Source organism: Mesocricetus auratus, unplaced genomic scaffold (assembly GCF_017639785.1).
Source record: "Mesocricetus auratus isolate SY011 unplaced genomic scaffold, BCM_Maur_2.0 Super-Scaffold_100010, whole genome shotgun sequence".
Taxonomy (NCBI): Eukaryota; Metazoa; Chordata; class Mammalia; order Rodentia; family Cricetidae; genus Mesocricetus; species Mesocricetus auratus.
Genome location: NW_024429194.1, coordinates 52,281,254 through 52,301,491, shown reverse-complemented (window position 1 = coordinate 52,301,491; position 20,238 = coordinate 52,281,254). Strand labels below are relative to the sequence as shown.

Genomic DNA, 20,238 nt, shown 5'->3' with positions numbered 1-20,238 from the left:
GAACCAAGGCTGAGTATTTTCCATCTCTTGCAATCTCTGTAGAGCCGCACTGTTCCATAAAATTTTCTATGTTAATGGAAATGTGCCATATCTACTCAGTAATCACTAGTTATACATGGGTATTTAGCACTTGAAACATGACTAGATGAAACTGAGGAAATGGATTTTAAATTTGACTTAATTTAAAACTGATCTGGTTTCCTAAAACCAAGTTTTAAAGATGGATATTAATAGCTCATTCAATATCACACAATGTTACTTAGTGTTTTTCACTGTGACATCAGCGTCAGGTGTTAAGTGTTTGTTAGATGAATAGAATCTACTGTGATAAAATACAGCTATCCATACTAGTTAACTACTTAGAGCTTATTGGCTATACTGCCTATATGCTATAAATATATTTGTATGGAGTTTGATGTGTGTGAGATTGCTCGGTTAAAGGCTCAGTGTGTGTAGACAGAATAGGAAGCTGTGCTAATAAGTAGCTTTATTACAACCTTAATACATATAAGTTAGGTTAACAAGCACCAGAAAATTATAGAATAGTTAACAGTAAAGAATTTATAAGAATGTGGGTATAAGATAATGAGAGTTATAAAAGGGAATGCATTATTTTAATTTGTTAACCAGTAGTTTTAAATTTGAGTTTTACTATATAGTCCAAATAGTCTTGAATTTGCAATTCTGTAACCCTAGAGTCCCTAGTGGTTGGGATTGCAGGCATACAAACCTTATGTAACTAAAAAATTCAAGGGGCTAGAGTATAACTTGGTGATACAACAGACACCTAACTTGTATGAGGTTCTAGGATCAATCTTCAGCACTGCAAAAGCCCACGATGAAACAACAACAACAACAAAACCTATATAAACAAAACTTGATTTTATATGGAATTAAAAGCATGAAACTGAAGGTGGAGAATACGGAAGAAATAGACAATAATTCCACTATACAACAACAGTGCTTTGCAAATGGATTTGGGGCAGTGGAGAGAGAAATGAATTTATATTGTTGAAAAAAAGGACACAATATACAAAGTAGACTATGTGGCATTAGGTCATAAAAAATCTTGGATTTATTTTATCCTAGAGAATTTGGATGGTCAAGTTAACATGCAAATTATGAAGCTTATGGAAATAAATGATTAGAAATTGTGTTTTCATGATTATTTGTTTGAGGAAGCTGTGCCCATAACTCAGGTGGTAATGTTTTAGGATTCAGCAGGAAGAGAACAAAAGCACCAACATCATATTCAACCATAATTATGATCTAATGAGGGACTTCAGGGGAAGATAGTGAACCAATAGACCATTCCACAGAGGGAGAGAGAAGGGTATCAGAAACCACAAAGGGATGGGCAGACAGCCTGAAATAACAGAAACTCCAAAGGGGACAGAGGAAAAAGTGAGAAGCACATACACTTGTGGGAAGGGCCAGAAGCCTCATCTTAAAGGTAAACCAGGTGCCTTGGTGAATGCAGATTGGAAGTCTTATGTATAGGATGAGCCATAGTTCTTGAAAGCCTCAAATCCAGTAGGGGAGTCTGGTGGGATAGAAATTCCTCTAAAACTAGTCTGTAGTCCTCATGGCTTGGCAGTGGCAGGGAAGAGCTTGGTTTGTGGCCATGCCTCCCTTGTTATCTTTTAAGATAACCACAGCAGAGACTGATATCCCTAAGCTAGCAGGTGGCTAGAAGTGAGGCAAGCATTGCAAATTTCACTTCAGGTCCAAGGACTCTAAAGTCCATGTCTGTGACACTCCAAGCAATCGTCTTTCTGCACAGGGTATTCAACGCTTACCAGGGCCAGAAACCAATAAGAGGGGTTCTTCAGTGACAGAGCTCAGTGCTTTGTCCACCTCTCCACAACTCAAACACATGCAGGAAACATGCCATCATGTACCAACTAGAGGGTCCCTGGAGTGACTGAAAACCTGCCTGGTCCACAGCTTGAGAAGTTAGAGGTGGTCAGAAGTGGGTTTAGGCAGACAAAGAAGGTAGTGATTGCAGCACTGTTGGGCAATGGTCCCTTGAACACTTTAGGTACAGTGTTCCACTCTGAACAGGATAAAATAGAAGAACCTCAACTTCCAACAGACTAACCTTTTCACCTGGCAGGTTCCAGTATTAGAGAACTGCTAGAAATAAGCTTTTCCAGAGTGTTTTTCTAATATTTTATTGCTTTAAAATTTTTCTTTTGTCCCTTATATTACATCCTCTATTATTATTTTTAAAACATTGTATATTGAAATCTTTTATTTGACTTAAATGTCCCTTTTACTTCTATTTTTATTTTATGTTTTTGAAACAGGGTGTCTCTTTTTGCTTCTAGTTTTAAAAGAAAATAAAATACTTTCATAAAAACTTTAAATATACTGTGAGGCATAGTTCATCATTTTGCTCAATACATACTTTGGTCTTCAGGTGAGCAAGCTGTCCTTTGATTTTCTTTGAGTGTAACACTATTTTCACTGTACATGGTATGGTATTACATGAAGATATTTTCATACAAGTGTATAATACATATTGAGCAAATTTTACCCATGTTTCATACTTTCCTCCTTTTTACCACTAATCAGTCCTATTGTAGATAGTGTCACATCTTTCATGTCGTATATATATGTATATATATGAATTTATGTAGCTATAAGAGCAAACATACATATGTTTTTCTGAGATTGGCTTAATTAGCTTACCATGATTATCTCCAGTTGAATCCTAATTTCTGCAAGGCACATAACCATTCATTATGGCTGAAAAATTTCACTGTGTATACATGTGCACACATGTGTGTATGTATTTTATCACATTTTTCACTCATTACTCTTGTTAGACAATTAGTTGGTTCCCTAACTTAGTCCCTGGGAACACTGTTGACTAAATAGCGTGCAAGTACCTCTGTGCCATGTTGACTTGGAACCTTTCAGGTAAACTCACAGGAGTGATATACCTGAGTTGTATTTCATAGGATAAGCAGCTTACAGTCTTTACTCCGTATGCTTCTGTAGTTTTCTTTACTGTATAATCAGTGTTTCTTCATCTTGCTCTCTTCTTTTCTCCGTAACATTTTCCTGTCTTCTGATTCTTTCTTTGGACCAGAATTCTTTTCTTTTTCCTCTTTCTCTAAGTCCTTTATGCAGTTACTATTTAAAACTTTTTAGAAATTATAAATTATTTCATGTATTGTTTATGTATATGATTGCGTATGTGAATGAAGGTATGCACATGCCACAGCATACATGTAGAGGTTAGAGCACAGGTTTCATGTGAGTTCCCTCCTTCTACTGTGGGTTCTTGGGGCTAAATGCAAGTGCTTTTATCTACTAAGGCATATCACTGGCCCTCGGTTACTATGTCTACCCTAAGTACTTCTAACATCTTACTCTGTATTTTGGTCATTTCTTTTCTATGGTCATTGGTGGCAGATTAGTTGGTTTTACTTCTTTTACTTTCATGATTCCTTAAAAAGTTTTTCTGTCATTTTAAAAAAAGAACATCTTTCATTTATTGTCAGTTTCACACATGTATACAATGTATCTCGCTCATGTCTAAAATCTCCTTTCCACTCCTCCTAATACCCCCAATATGTCCCTCCTCATCATAGAATATTATTTTAACTATGTAAAGAAATGTTACTTTTGTTTATGTTGTGGAATATTATTTTATCTATGTGAGGCTGTGTTACATTCATTTCTACTGCCTTTGTTAATGGTGTAAAGATGTGTGGCTGTTTCACCTTGCCTGCCTAAGGCACCTGACTGGTCTAATAAAAAGCTGAATGGCCAGGAGAAGGGTAGGTGGGGCTGGCTGGCATAGAATATAAGAAAAGAAATCTAGGCTTCAGAGAGAAGGAAAGGAGATACAGGGAAACAGAGGAGCATGCCGGGAGCCAGAAGCAAGGCAGCTGCCAGCCAGCCAACCAGACACAAGAAGCAGTGTAAGTATGGCATACAGAAAGAAAGAAAGGAAGGAAGGAAGGAAGGAAGGAAGGAAGGAAGGAAGGAAGGAAGGAAGGAAGGAAGGAAGAAAAAAAGGTAAAAAGTCTGCAGCAAAATGTAGATGAAGAGAAACAGGTTAAGTTATAAGAGCTAGCAAGAAATGAGTCTAAGCTAAGGCCGAGCATTAGAAACTAATGGTAAGTCTCCATGCCATGATTCGGGAGCTGGTTGGTGGCCTAAAAGAAAGCCTATTACATGCCCCACCTTTGTTATCCCACTGAGTCCAACTATTACTGCCAGTTAGAACACTGACTGAACTTTTTGGCTTGAGCTTGTGCAGATAAGGCCTAAGTGCAATTGCGAGTTCATTAGTGCCATGGCCATGTCATGTCGAGAAGACAGCATTTCATAGACCCCCACCTCATCATCCATCTCTTTTACTCTCTGTCCCCTTCTGTGATGTTCCTCAAGGGCTGGCAGAGGTTCCATTTAGGGATAGGCACCCAACAGTCACTTACTCTCAGCATTCTGACCAGTGTTGAGTCTCTGCATTAAGTCCTGCTCCCTGCAGAAAGAAGTTCTTCTGGCCAGAGCTGACAGAGGCACCATCTTGCAAGGCTCACTGTGCACTATTTCCACAGTTCTCTTCCACCCAGAGTGTGGTTAAACTGCTAGTGTTCTATCTTATTTGCACTGCTGGCTTTAACCACTTTAAAGTATGATTCTACATTTGGGGGACTGATGTTTCCTAACATAGTTGTTTGTTTTCTCCTCTTGACGGCATTGGGGTTGAAATTCCAAGTGAAGATTGCTCACTAACAAGATGGCCAAATAAAATCAGAGGATACATATCAATTCTTATCAGCTATACAAACCACAACACAAAAACACAATAAAAAGTAATACGACTTTCCAACACATTGAAACTCTTTAATTACCAAATCCAAAACTGAACTAGAAATAATGACAGAACTGAAATGTTTACTTGTAAAAATGATTAATGACTTCAAAAAGACATAAGCAAGTATATGACTGAAGAAAGGAAAATCAACTCAGGACATAGAGAAGAAAGTCAGTAACACGGGATAAGAAACTAAGCAAGGAAACAGATTTGAAAAAAATCTCCAAATAAATAGAAATATTAGAAATGAAAAACACAATGGAAATCACCAATAGACTAGACCAAATGTTGAGGAACTACAACATTCAGATGTAAATAAAGAAAAAAATTAAAGATGAGCATGACCACAACTTTCAATAACTCTAGTAAATGATCAAAAGTAAATCTAAAACTCTATGGAGTAGAAGGACCTGAGATAAAAACTAAATGCACAGGCATTTTAATAACAGTACTATTAGATAATCCCCCAGATCTGTGGAAAAAATGGCCATCCAAGCATAAGAAGCATTTAGAACCCCTAAGGGACAGCCACCACCATCACCTCTCCATGCCACATTAGGGTCAAGATACCAAAAATACAAAGCAAAGAAACAGTATTAAAATTTGTGAGAAAAATGTCAACATACAAATTCCAAAGCAAAACAAGAACCTAAGCAACTGAAACACCAAATCCTTAAACTTCATGTCCATCATTTGGAGCTCTTGATGAAATTGTATGCACTCCAAGGGTCATTAACAGTCCTCCCTGCCCCGCCAGCTCAACTGACTGCAGCACACATAACCACGCTCTTAGACTGACTCTATTTGTTGTCTATAGCTTTCTTTGATAGACCTCCCATGGTCCTAGCATCTCCAACATCCTAGAGTCTACATCACAACTCTGACTTTACCTTCACAGCTCGAGTCTTTGTGCAAGAAGTCTGACCCAGCCACACAGTGCGTGGCCTCAGTGGCACTCAGAAACTATGGAACAAAACCCTGTAACCTCTCCCCTGAGCCATGCATTGGATATACGAGGAATGCATGTCCATCCAGGAAAGATAGCTGGATGGGAGTTAGAGTATACTTGTAGTCTAACCTTTTTGCTGATTTCAGTCTCAAGTCTTTCACTGTTCTTTCTCAGGCTTCCAGAAGCCTGCCACGCTCCCAGGCAAGCCTTTGCAATGTTGGATCACAGCTGCTGGTTACAACCCTAGCAGCACTTCAAGAATGTAGTTGGAATGTTCTCACATACAGACCATCCTTTGGCAGAGCTAGTTATTTTTTAATTTTAATTTTAAATAGCTTGTTTTACATGTCAATCCCAGTTCCCTCTCCCTCCCCTCCTCCCGCACCCCCCACCATCAGCGGGCAGTGCTTCACAAGTAGAATCTCAGACATTAGTCACAAAACTGGGCAGTCCTTAGGAGTCCAGTTGTAAATGCTTGTCCCACCCCCTACACACACACACACACACACACACACACACACACACACACACACACACACACACACACACACATCTAATCTAGCAATAGTCTTCTGATCAGATGTCCTGTGACAGGTGCTCTGAATTTCCCTAGAGTTTGGTTCACAGGATTTTGGGCTGCTAATTCCCCAATGCATCAGTGGTCATTTTGAAATAGTGTTCCACAGCTGTTCTGATTAAGTGCCAAGTACTGAAAAAGAGAGGGCTTTCTTGCTATCTCCTTACACTGGTGACACCAAGTACCTTCTGCCTTTCCTCCCTTTCTGATCCTTAAAAATGTCTGTTTCTGAAAATAAAGTGCACATTTTCTAAGATTTTTCTGTCTTTAGTTATGGTGACACTCCGTCTCTCCCTGGCTTTTTAATAATCCATTTTTTTTAAATCCAAAAAGCTAGTCTGTGTTGTTATGTATGTGTGTATGGGTTCATATAGAGTCAATGTCAAGTGTCTTACTAAATCTTGGTTCACCTATTTGAGACACTGCTATCACTAGGGCTGGGGACTCACCAGTTATACTAGGCTGTTGGCCATCAAGCCCCCCATGAGCCTTTTTTCTCTGCCTTCCCAGCACGAAGACTACAGGTACAGGTCGCCTTGCCTGGCGTTTTTACATCAGTTCTAAAGATCTGTACTCAGGTCTTTGTGCTTGTTCAGAAAGCACATTATTCACTGAGCCTTCTTCTCATCCTAGTTTGTATCTTTTAAGTGGAGAGTTAAGACAATTTACACTTACGGTTATTATTTATAGGTTTGAAGATGTCTGTAATTTGTTGGTTTTCCTAGTTAGTTAAATAATTGTTCCTTCTCTGCTGTTAGTAATAGGGGAGCACTAATTTATAGTTGGATAGGATTTTTTCCTGGGTTTACTTTATTCACCTATTCCTTTCACAAAATATATTCTTTGTTCTTCTTTCATAATTGAGACTTTTTTCTTTCTGTTTAGGATTCTTTTAATTGTCTTCTTTAATGGTCATTAATTTGTGCTCTCCTGAAATGTACGTTTTTCAATTGGTTTTAAAATTTAAGTGGATGCAACAATCTTGGTAGTTATTTACTTTCAGGGCTTAAAATCCACTCCATGCTTTGTGGCTTTAATTCTGATGTTATTCTAAGATTTTTGTATATGTATATATTACATATTGAACATATTCCCATTTATAGCCCCCAATTCTTTTATTCTCATTCCTCCACCCTAATGTTAGTCTCATCTGTTTAAACAGGTTTAAGTTTTTATATCATATATACATATATGATTTTATGTATCTGCATAAAATCTAGGAACTACAAATGAGAGAAAACAAAACATCTGTCTTTCTAAACTTGCCCAATTCACTTAATATGATTGCTTTCAGTTGCATCTAATAACTAAAACTAATTTTACTGTTCTTCCACCTCAGACAGTTGTATTGGCTAGTAAGAATTTATGGCAAATCCAGTATTAGAATAGCCCATAGGTGTTTGATCAAATAATCTATATTAAGCTAAAACAGATTGAAAAACAAATATACTCAAAGAATGCATACCATATTTCATATTAGGCTTGAAGTGGATGAATTATTAACTTGACAATTGATTAGTGTAAAGGTTATACAACTATATTCTATAGGCCAAATCCCACAGAAGCTGCAAGTAGAATGGTGGTTTCCAACTTGGGAGAGCTGGTAACTCTTTTGAATGAGAACGACCCCAATGGCTCACATGTTTGCATATTTGGTTCCCAGTTAGTGAAACTGGGAAGGATTAGGAAATATGGCCTTGTTTTAGCAGATGTGTCACTGGGGGGGGTGGGATTTGAGATTTCAAAAATGTACACCAGGCCCTGACCCATCTTGCTCTCTTTGCCTGCTGCCTATGGATCAGGATGCAAAACCATGTTTGTCTGTCTGACGCTGTGTTCCCTGCCATGACCACCATGGACTAACCCTCTAACTGTAAGCATGCCCCCAATTAAATGCTTCCTTCTGTAAGATTCCTTGGTCATAGAGAAATGTTGATCAATGGGTACTGAGTTATGTTAGACAGGGGCAAGAAGATTTAGTGTGCTATTACAAAGTAGATAAAGATAACGATAAAAATATGTGGGAGGATTATAGGCTCAAGACTAACTTGAGTTACATAATTAGGAACTGTCTCAAAAACATTCTTGGAAGTATTAAAAGCATTTTTAAAATAATGAAATCCTGTTACTAGCAATATGTGTGGAACTTGGAAATCATTATGTTAAGAAAAATAACCTAGACAAAAAAATATAAGTACTGCATGATCTTGCTTCTGAAACTTAAAAATGTGTGCACCCACACATGTTCATGCATTACAAATAAATAAATGTAAAACAAAGGATAAAAGGAAATATGCTTTCATTCTCTCTACTCTTTCACCTTGTAAAAGCAGCTTCTCAACTAGTGGGTTGCAACCCTTCGGGGGTTGCATATCAGATATCCTGTAATCAGATGTTTACATTATGATTCATAATAGTAGCAAAGTTAAAGTTATGAGGTAGCCACAAAATAATTTTATGGTTAGGGGTCACCACAACATGAACTGTGTCAAAGGGCTGCAGCATTAGGAGGGCTAAGAACCACTGTGTAAGGATACAAGGCATCTGCAGGCGCCTTGGTTTCCCAGTTCCAAAACTGAGAAATGAACATGTATTGCTTAAGCAGTCCAGCTTATGGTACAGTTGGTAATAGAATATTGAACTAAGGCAACTCTGTATTGAGGAAATAATTACTGGTCATAAAAATTGTATTTACCTTGATTAAAGTCAAAGGCAAAAATTACAGTTTACTAGCAATCCTGAGAAATGAAAAAGCTACTAAAAATGTGCTTCAAGGCTAAAAAGAACAGAGGTACCTAGCTACATACTTAGACACACAAGACCATTTATTGTGTATATTCTTTTCATGACTTACTATAGAAAGATGTATCAAAAATCTAAATATTTAAAAAAGCATGAAGTTCCTTTGAGATACTGAATTTTTAGAATTTATTTTTAACAAAAATTTTATTTATTAATCGACTATCTCTTGTGATTTTCAATGCATTGTGTGATGTTTAAGTTAGGTTAAGTGTATTTATCTAAGATATTTCTTTAGGGTAAAAACTTTCAAAATATTTACTTTTAGCTTTTTGAATGCACAGTACATTATTGTTATGTGTAGTCACTACTTTGCAATAGTACACTAAGTCTTCTTTTTTCTGTTATAATTTGGCACCCATTAATCATATTTCTTTATCCTTCGTTACTCCTAATTATCCCAGGTCTGGAAACCACCATTCTACTCGAAACTTCTGTGGATCAACTTTCTTAGATTTCAAGAGTGAGATCGTGTGGTACTTTTTTGTTTTGTGCCTAGGTTATTTTACTTAGTATAACTATTTTTAGGTTTCACACATATTGCAAGTAACAGGATTTCATTATTTTTAATACCATGAAGGATTATTTTGAGACAGCGTCTAATTAATAGCTTGGGTTAATGTTAAGCATATAATGCTTCTGCCTTAGCTTCTTGAGTTCTGGGACGGATTACAAACCAATTGTCACCACACCAGATACAAACTTTGACTTTTTTTTTTTGTTTTGTTTTTCGAGACAGGGTTTCTCTGTGGCTTTGGAGGCTGTCCTGGAACTAGCTCTTGTAGACCAGGCTGGCCTCGAACTCACAGAGATCCGCCTGCCTCTGCCTTCCAAGTGCTGGGATTAAAGGCGTGCGCCACCAACGCCCGGCCTCAAACTTTGACTTTTTAACTGTAAGACTATTACTGTTTTATATGGAAAGCTACATTACTTAGAATGTTTGTTGTAGAAGTCTGCAATTATTTACTCTGGTAAACTGTGATTTTCATCTTTGGTTGTTATTCTTTCTCACTATTGCCCGTACCATTGTTTATACAGTTTGAATAACTTCTTCGGTGCTGTTCGAAAGATCAAAGTACTTTCTTAGAATGCAGAAAACAGAAAGACTGGGCTTTAGCTAAGTGGCCAAATGTCAAGCAAGTTCAGGGCCCTAGTTTTGGTTCCCAGTACCATGAACAAACAACAAAAAAAAGATAATTATGAAGATCTTATAAAATGTGTTACAAGTAAAATAAAGTAACTCTAATCCAGAAGCTCATTTTCTTATACAAGGTTGGGTATGTAGCCCAGGCTGCCCTACAACTTGTGGTCTCCTAGCTTAACTTCTCAAGTGCTAGGATTAGAGATGTGTGTCAATTTATCTAGCATTTAGAGATTCTTTAACTATTTAATCTATTCATGTAATCTTTCAGCAGCCCACTGAGGCTATCAGAATTATTCTCAGAACATTTTTAAAAAACATAAAAAGAAATACCTAAGATAATGTTATAGTTTGAATATGAGCCATCCTTCTCCTTACTGTTGAAGGACTGATTTCCATCTTGTAGCAATATTTGGGAGGCTCTTCCAACTTTGGGAGGTAGTGCCTGGTTGAAAGTTCATTACTAGGGATCCTTAAATATGTATTTTGTCACAGGGTCTTCTTTCTCTTTTTCTGTTTCCCACCTACCATGAGGTAAACAGTTTGTGCAGAATCAACAGAGCTAGACTGAATATACTGAAACCAAGAGTCAAAATATGTCCTTCCTCCATTTAAGTTGTTTATATCTGGTATATTTTCCCATAGCGATAAAAAGAATGGCATTGAAGAAAACTGGTACCAGAGAAGTGGAGTTCATTGCTATGACATGCTAGACACTCTACCAACTGAGTGACATCCTCAGAGTCTGCCTTGAGTATTAGAAGAGACTGTCAACCTAACTTTTGGACAATGTTGCAAGTGTTAAAATTATAGGAATTCTTCGATATGGACTAAACACATTTTGCATTATCAAATAGATGTAGTTTTTGGAGCCCATGGGCAAAATGGCACAGTTTGAATATGAAAGGTCCCACACAGGCTCATTCTAGAAGAGTTGGTTCTTAGATAGTGGCACTATTTTAGTAGGCTCTGGAAATGTTAGGAGATAAGGTCTAGCTGGAAGGACTAGAGCACTGTGGATGTGACTTAGTGAGCTGTATCTTGTATCCTCCACTTCTGTTCCACCATATTTTGCTTCATCATTGGTCTAGAATCAATGGAGTCAAAGATTATGGCTAGAAAACTCTGAGACAATGAAACCTAACAAGCTAAAAATAAAGTTTTTTTTGTTATTAAAATCCAAGTTGTTCTTTTTCAATCATTTATGACAGGAAAAGTGAGTAACAGAGAGATTACAAAGGAAACAAAGTCATCTTTAATGCACTCCTATTGTAGACTCTTGAGATCTGTGTATGTCTTTGAACCAGAATAAAACTCAATGTACAAGGTTGGCTCAGTGGTTAAGAATACTTGTTGCTCTTGCAGAGGATTTAGACTCAATCAATCCCCAGTACCCACATGGTGGTTCACAACCATCTGGTCTAGGGGATCTGATGCCCTCTGTGGACCTCTGAGGCACCAGTTGGTGCACATACACACATGCAGGCAAAATACCTATACATGTAAAATAATCTAAAAATCCCTCCTTGAACCCAGAGATGAAATAAATAACTGGGAGCAGTGACATCATCAAGAATCAGTATGGCATTCCTTCTTGCTTCAAAGATATTGAAGACAATATATAGGCCTTATTTCTTCATCCATCACTATTAACATTTCAAAGTATAATAAGGGATATAATGTTCAGGTTGACTCTTTGGAGATCATCTTAGATTTAATTTCAACATGTTAGGAACAGCAAAGACAAGAAAATGATAAACCACACATTATCAGCAAGTAAATTATGTACTTAATTAAATGTTTAATTTCTTAGTTATTTTAGAGCATCTGATATAGTTGGTATATACTGATAGAACCCAAGTTAGAGTGGTTTGATTTATATGTTGATTTGAAACAGTGCAAAGATCATACTCATTCAGTGAAAATCACAGCTCTAGTTTGAAATTTTGATTTTTCCAGGACTCAGTATATGTCACGATATCCTTAAATGTTGGGCACAAGTTTCCTGTAAGCCATGAAATTACAAGGATGCAACTGATACACTGTAGTGTACTGAGTTGCTAAGCTATGCAATTTGATTGGTGAGGTGAACTAAACAAAAGTTTGAGTTACATTTGATTTTTGTTTTAAAAATACTTTTATCTTATGTATGAATGTCTGTTTGTACGTATATGTGCATACCTGGTGCCCACAGTCGTCAGAAAAAGGTGTCCAATCCCCTGGGACTGAAGCTATATAGAGGGTTGTGAGCTACCATGTGGGTGCTAGTTTTAAGTGTCAATTTGGTACTACCTAGAATTGCTTGGGAAAAGTCTTAAATGAGGAATTACCGAGATTAGGTTGTCTTGTGGTATGCCTTGGTTGTTTATTTATGCTGGAAGGCCCAATCCATTGTGGGAGACATATTTAAGGGGCTGGTTCTTAAATTGTACAGGAGTGAAGAAAGCTAACTAAACACAAAGGAACAAACAAGGAACAACATGCTTATTCTCCTTTTGCTCTTGACTGCGAATGTCATATGACTAATTACTTGAGTTCCTGCTTTGACATCCTCAAAATGATCCTTGAAATTGTGTTATGTTGAGTGAACCCTTTCTTCTAAATTGTTTTTTGTTCAGAGTATTTTATTATTGCAACAGAAATGCAGTTAGAAAATCAACCTTCTCATCAGTTTTCAAAGTGATTTGTGATTATAAAAATAAAATAATCAAAAGATTCAAAAACTCTAAAAAAGACAGGCTTTTTAGTACCAGGAAAAATTTACATAGAAAGAAAATAGTTGATATTTCAAGTTCCCATTAATATTTTCAAGTTTGTTTACATATGTCTTATAAGATGTTTCTAATAATGTAACACTTGCCTATGAAGATTTCTATGTTTATAATACAAATGCAGTACAAACAAAAGTGGATAATCTTCTATGCAGTAAAGCCTACGCAGTAAAACACTGTTTGGAAGTTCTACATGATTATGGAAGTGGTAGTGGAGTTTCTGTCCCCTAGACAGACACAGATTTCTACTGAGAGCCACTAATCATTGAAGAACAATTAATTAAATAATGCATAGGGAACTCTACACCAAAACTTCTGATTATAGTACTTTGGTGGTAGAGTGCTTGCCAAGATGTATCAGGCCATGGAATCAATGACTGTCACCACCAAAAAGTTTTGGGTATAAGATACATAGGAAACTCTACCTTTTATTGAAACACAAAAAGAAGTATAATGTTTTTTATATAATAACCTTGCATTCCAGTTTTGCATTTGAAAATTTATTATTTTTTCAGTGTTCAACAAAAGAATAATTCCTATAAGAGTAAATTTAAGAGTAAGGTGAGTTTCTTTTTACAGTTTCTGATGTTACCTACTTAGAGACTGAAGATGACTTAGAGATGTACACAGTTTTCAAGTAGAAAAATCAAACTTTAAATGAACATTATAGTACCACCCTATCTCCTATTTGAATTATTTAAGCTATGATTTCAGTTATTTTGATGTTCCCCCTCTATCCCTCCCTTACTCCTTGACATATATACCTAATCCACCATATTCAACAATTGATGATATTAACATTAGGGGCAGTCTGTTTTAGAGGATTTTCTAATTCTGAAAATGAAGCCTCTGTAAGTATTGTTAACATTCTAGATTTTAATGTGAAACAAAAATTCCTATTTCATATCCACAGTACAATGGCACAGGGAATGAAGGGATACAATGTGTAGTAATGGCAGTGAGTGGTTACTGGGCAGGGGTGGGGACAGAGCATGAGGAAATAGAAGATCCTTAATATAGAGTTCAATAATATAATGGATCAGAGTCATAAATATGAGTGCAAAATAGCCATTTTCTTTCATTTACTTCAGAGTATACTTCCTTATTCCACTAAACTAAAATGAACAAAAATTTCTATTACCACCAAAATAATAATCTGCAATTATGTACTATGTACTATGATGAAGTCCATTTCTCTGACATGAAATTCAGTAATAAAGGAATCTCTTGCTTCATAGCAGATGACCAAAATATAGAGAATATACACATGAATCTAGTTAGATTAGACCTAATTGGGTGATACACTATTCTTTGGCCTGAATCTGATTCAGAGAAGCCAAATATAATTTTTAAACATAAAGTGGAGATAATTAGCTGTTTTATCTCCCCACAAATACTATGTATTACTGACACAGACAATAATATGTGCTATGTCCAGAACAGGACAGTTAGACATAAAAAGTAGATTAAAGATTACCAGGGACTTCAGAGAGGATGAAAAGGAAGGAGGATTTATTGTGTGAAGAGAACAGAGTTTCTATTTGTGGTAATGGAAAAGGTTGGAAATTCTGGTAATAATTTTCACAGTGCTGTAAACATAATTAAAGACACTTAAAATAATTAAAATTATAAACTCAAGTTTATGTATCCCTATATCACAACAAATAAAACATTTTGACCATGAATGGTTTACAACATTTCACAATTAGTTAATAGGAATTATAGTTAATTTAGAATTTATTTTCTCCATATAAAATAATTCACCAATTTTGTAGTTTTTGGATCATAGTTGGGATAAAAAATGTTCAGAGCATAATAGAAGAATAACAGAAAGAACTCAAAATGAACTCCTTACTTTAATTGGCTCAGGCTGCATCACAGGTGCAGGCATAGCAATGGCGCTTGAAGCATAAACCTGGTGATATGCTGCTTGAACTCCATGGTCAGAATACGGCTGTTACAAAAGAGGCAGTGAGGAAATGAGAGGAGGGAAGAGAAAAAAAGTAGTGTTACATTCATTTATTAAAATATCCAGAACTTACTATGTGATATGCCTTGTGTCACATACAAAACCCCATTTACTATGTTTAATGAACTTGTAGTCTGATGAAGAAATTGACAATATTCTAAATCATCACATGTACTGTGAGTTATGTATATGATGAATAGGGAATAAAGAATACTCAAAAATACTAAAAATTATGCTTAAGAAAATTGGGGAAGATGGTCATAGAGAAATTTCCTAGTGGCACCGGTATTTGATTTAAAGACCTGGTGACAATAAGACATCTCTTTTGGGAGACCTACTTAGGTTGTTTGATAGGCTGGAAAGAACATTATACACTAAAGGGGGAAATTAGGCAGGAGATCCATTAACAGAAGACAGACTATTTAAAAGCAGATTTAAATGGTAACCAATGCAGGTAAGGGAGTGGGGAAAAGAGGGACATTTTACTGTTGGTGGTAGTCTTAGTACTATCACTCTGGAAATAAGTATAAAGGTTTCTCAAAAAATTAAAAATAGATCTACCATAAGACCCAGGTACACCAACCCTGGATATATACCCAAGTGATTCTCTACCTTACACAGAGATACTTCAAACCCATGTTTATTGCTGATCTATTCATAACAGAAAGGAAATGGAATCAGCCTGGTTACCAACCAACAGATGAATGGATAATAAGTGTATATTTAAACCAATAGATTAAAATATTATCTAAACTATAATAATTATTCAATTACTGATTTTGTAAAAATTTTTAGTACCATGTTTTCACAACCTGATATATATTTTACACTTACAGGACATCTTTATTTGTTCTTTTCCCTTTTCAAGTGTTCAAGTGCTACAGATAGATAGTGACTATTATCTCAGCTACTGTGGTATAAAACTCAAGCATGTTGCCGACATTAGAGATATTGATAGGGTAACATCACACTGAGTACATAGGGTGAAAGACTGGGGAGCCAAACATGAAATGATGGAGAGCAAAAAAGTTAGCTTACAAAGGAAAATAAAAGCTGGTAAAGGAATTCCAGGAGAGGGCAGTGCTGTGTAAACACAGCTGTCAGACAGATCACGAAATATATACAGCATTCCTGAAAGGTTAAGTAAGATTAAGAGGGGAGGAAAGTATTTAGTAATTAGGATGTCATTAAGGAATCTTCTCAAAGGCAGCTTATGCAGAAAGATAATGAAGTAGACTTTGGCAGGTGTGGAATGAAATGGTGCTGGACAGTAAAGATATCGAACACAGTCTATCTTTTCAAGAATCTTTGTTTTGAAGAGCTCTTGGATCCCAGACTGATGGCTGGGAGGCCAGCATGGTACTCCCAGACTCCCTGAATGTGGGTGTCAGTGAGGAGGCCTAGGCATTCTATGAGGCCTTGGTTGATCAGTATTTATCCAGGGCATACAAATGGACTTTGGGTGCCCATCCCACAATAAGGGATGCTCTCTCAGCCTGGACACATGGGGGAGGGCCTAGGTCCTGCCCTGAACGAAATGACAGACTCTAGAGATCCCCCATGGAGGACCTCACCCTCCCTGGTGAACAGAGTGGGGATTGGGTGGGAGGCTGGGGAGCGGGGTGGGAGGGTGAAGGAGGAGGGGAGGGATTGGCATGTAAAGCAAGCTTGTTTCTAATTTAAATAAAACAATTTCAAAAAAATCTTTGTTTTGAAAGGCAGAAGAGAACTAGGGGATCTCGGAAAGGATGTGTAAAAAGATAATAGTTACTTCTCAAAGGTGCTACAGATATTCAATGAATTTTGTATCAAACAGCTTTAATCTTTTAATACTGCAATATGTTTTCTTGATGCCTCCCTTCACTTGTAAAAATAAGGTCATTATGAGAAGACAACTGTGGAAGTTAAATAACTCCCTAATAATCACAGTAAAGTGGTGAAGCTGTGAACCAGCCGAGAGAAACTGACTTAAAATACAAGGCGGAAATGGACTACAGGATGAACTGGGATCCCATGTGAGGAAGGCAGTGAAGGTTTCCAGAGAACAATAGGTAGACAGAACCTTGGACAAGACCAAGTTATCAAATAAATATAAAAAAACCCATAAGGTGCATTAGGACCTGTTTAAGTTTGTGTGCTAGGAGTTGGAGGCTAAGTTGGTTTCTGTGAATTGCTTTCAACTTTTATGAAAGAGAAAGCACAGATTTATTCTAAGACAGAAATGGGGGGATCTGTAGTAAAGATTTGGTAGAAGTTTGATAAAGATTGAAATAAGTGACCAATTATATTAACATACTTGTTTTCTTTTTAGGAAACCTGATCATAACATTCATAACAAAAGCCCTGCAGATTTTAATTGTGAAAAAACCACTTAAACTATAAACCACTATAGTCTATTTATTAAATTACATGTTAATAAGAGTATACATTCTATTGGAAACAGCACCAACATAAAAGAAGACAGGTTTCATTAAGTATGGAAGTACATGTAAAGTACAAGCTACACAGTCACAGCAGTGGTTTTAGAAAAAAAACTTACTAGGTTAGATATGGAGTGAATACACACTGATGGTGAGTGTCTGATAACGGGTTAAGAGTATGCTCAAAACGCTGGGCGTTGGTGGCCTTTAATCCTAGTACTTGGGAGGGGGCACAGGCAGGTGGATCTCTGTGAGTTCAAGGCCAGCCTGGTCTACAGAACAAGTGCCAGGATAGGGTCCTAAGCTACACAGAGAAATCCTGTCTTGAAAAAACAAAAAAAAAGTAGATTTTGGTGAACTATCTAAAGTAAAAGAATTCTTACTTTACTCCCACCTCTATGCAAGCCAGAAGGCAAGAAAACAACAAAAGACAACATTTTGAAATTTCATGACCCCCAACTAAGAATCTAAGCAATAGTGGAGAGGCTACCTTAAATCCTTAAATGCCCTTCCTCTATAATGAGATTGATGACTATCTTAAATGCCATCTTAGAGTCTTCTTCCCGTAGCTTAAGGAAGCAGAAGCAGAAGCAGACACCCACAGCTAATCCCTGAGCCTAGAATCCAGTTGTAGAGAGGGAGGAGTGATGAGCAAAAGGGTCAAGACTGCATTGGAGAAACCCACAGAAATAGCTGACCTGACCAAGTGAGAGCACACAGACTCCAGTTGTAAATCTGGGGAACCAGCGTTGACCAAACCAAGCATTCTGAATACGGGTGTCAGTTAGGAGGCCTGGGCAATCTATGGGACAATCTCTGACAATGGAACCAGTATTTATCCCTAGTGCAAAAATGGATTTTGGAAGCCCATTCCCCGTGGAGGGATACCTCTCAACCTAGATACATGGAGGAGGACATAGGCACTCCCCAAAATGATATGACAGACTTTGATGATCCCCCATGGAAGGCCTCACCCTTTCTGGGGAGTAGATGGGAGATAGGATGGGGATGCTGGTAGGGGACATGGGAGGATGGAAGAGAGAGGGGACTGGAATTGATATATAAAATAAGATTGTTTCTAAATTAAATAAATTAAAAATTTTTTGAAATTTCATCATCAATTAAATATGAAAATACCCATGGTTTCCAAATCACAAACCATGTATATGTGTACCTATGCTGTGCAATTTGGACAAACATAAGGATTCTGAGGCTTTTATTCAACAAGAATGAAGAGTTCCCTAGATGTCAATGAAAGGTTACCCAAAGATTCTTTAGAGGCTTGTATGGCTGGGCCAAGGTAAAAACAAAGATTCAATTTTACAATGCTGAACAATAAGGAGGGAATCTCAAGGAGAAATGATGTCTGTGTCACTTACTCTTCTTGTCTACACTGTAGGCTTCTAGCCAAATAACACTGCCAGAGGTGAAACAGGGTGAAGGTTAGAATAAGTGTAACTGTTACATCTCAATACAGACAACCTAGTATGAGAAGAAATTATGATAGGAACTAAAATGATCACTAGCAAGGGTATGGACAGTGGAGTGAATGTAAATTAGGATAGCTTTAAGCAAAATTAGCATGTGGCTTTCTAAAAAAAACCTACTATATGATTCAGTATACCCTTACTTCTGGACACACACACACACACACACACACACACACACACACACACACACACACACACACAAAATGAACCAACTTGTTACAGAGATTTGAACTCTTAAACTCATTGCCGCATTATTCACAACAACAAAGGAGTTGGAAACGTGGCTTCATGTTATAGTATTTGCTTAACAGTACACAAAGCTTTAGATTTGTTTCCCGGTACTAGAAGCCCTACCCCAAACCCCTCCAATATTCTTGTCTTACTGAGTTGCACTGATATAGAATCAGCTTTAGTGTTCATTGATGTATGAAGACAATGTGGGCTATGAACAACAGAATAACGTTTAGTCTTAAAAACAAGAAATTCTGTCAGCTATGATATCATGGATAAACCTGGAAGACATATGGAATAAACTAAGTACAGAGAGATAAAAGCTTCTCAGTGGAATCTGAAAAGCTAAATTCACAGAAACAGAGACTAAAATAGTGATTTTCATGGATGGGGAGGAGGATGGGAAGATGCTATTCAAATAGAAGTGACAGGAACAGGAAGAGTGGAAGTGTTCTGGAGAGTCACCATACAGCATAGTTATGACTGTGAGGAATACTAAGGGGTTATAAACGAAAACTTCTGAGACATCTTAAACATTTTCACTAAAAACAAAAAATGAATAACAACATGAAGAGATGAATTACCTTGACCTATGGTAATTAGTTTAGAATGCATAGAATTACAAAATGTCATAGTTAATTAACATTTACAGTACAATTTCTCTACTCAATTATATTTCACTAAATCTAGAAAAGAGGAAACAAAAATAAATGGAGGATGAGACAAAAATGGAGAAATTCTAGTAAAAGTATGGAGAGTACAAACAGATCTAATGTTCCAGGATAAAATTATGTTATAAACTTTAGTACTATAGAGGTAACAAAACAATACACTTGGTTAGACACTGACTTAAAACACCACATCACTTGCACAGTTCCTGCACCGAGGATATAACTTAAAGACACTGCAGATATTTTAATTTGTAGCTAATTTATATTGTTATAGGAATAATTTTAAATTTTAAATTGGTTTAAAGATTATATGCTTTTAACTGGTAAATTATTAGCAACAACACAGACTTACAAGAAAATGAGTAGGAACAAATATTTCATAG

At 36.7% G+C, this 20,238-nt stretch overlaps 1 protein-coding gene across 2 annotated transcripts in view; it reads right to left on the bottom strand.

The window, feature by feature from the left end:
* Positions 1-20,238, bottom strand: part of Boll (boule homolog, RNA binding protein) — a 92,869-nt gene that overhangs the window by 14,968 nt on the left and 57,663 nt on the right. For both annotated transcript variants that reach the window (XM_040753600.1, XM_021233484.2), the window contains exon 10: positions 14,930-15,028. In XM_040753600.1, the coding sequence (XP_040609534.1) occupies positions 14,930-15,028 (99 nt within the window). The remainder of the gene's footprint in view (positions 1-14,929; positions 15,029-20,238) is intronic.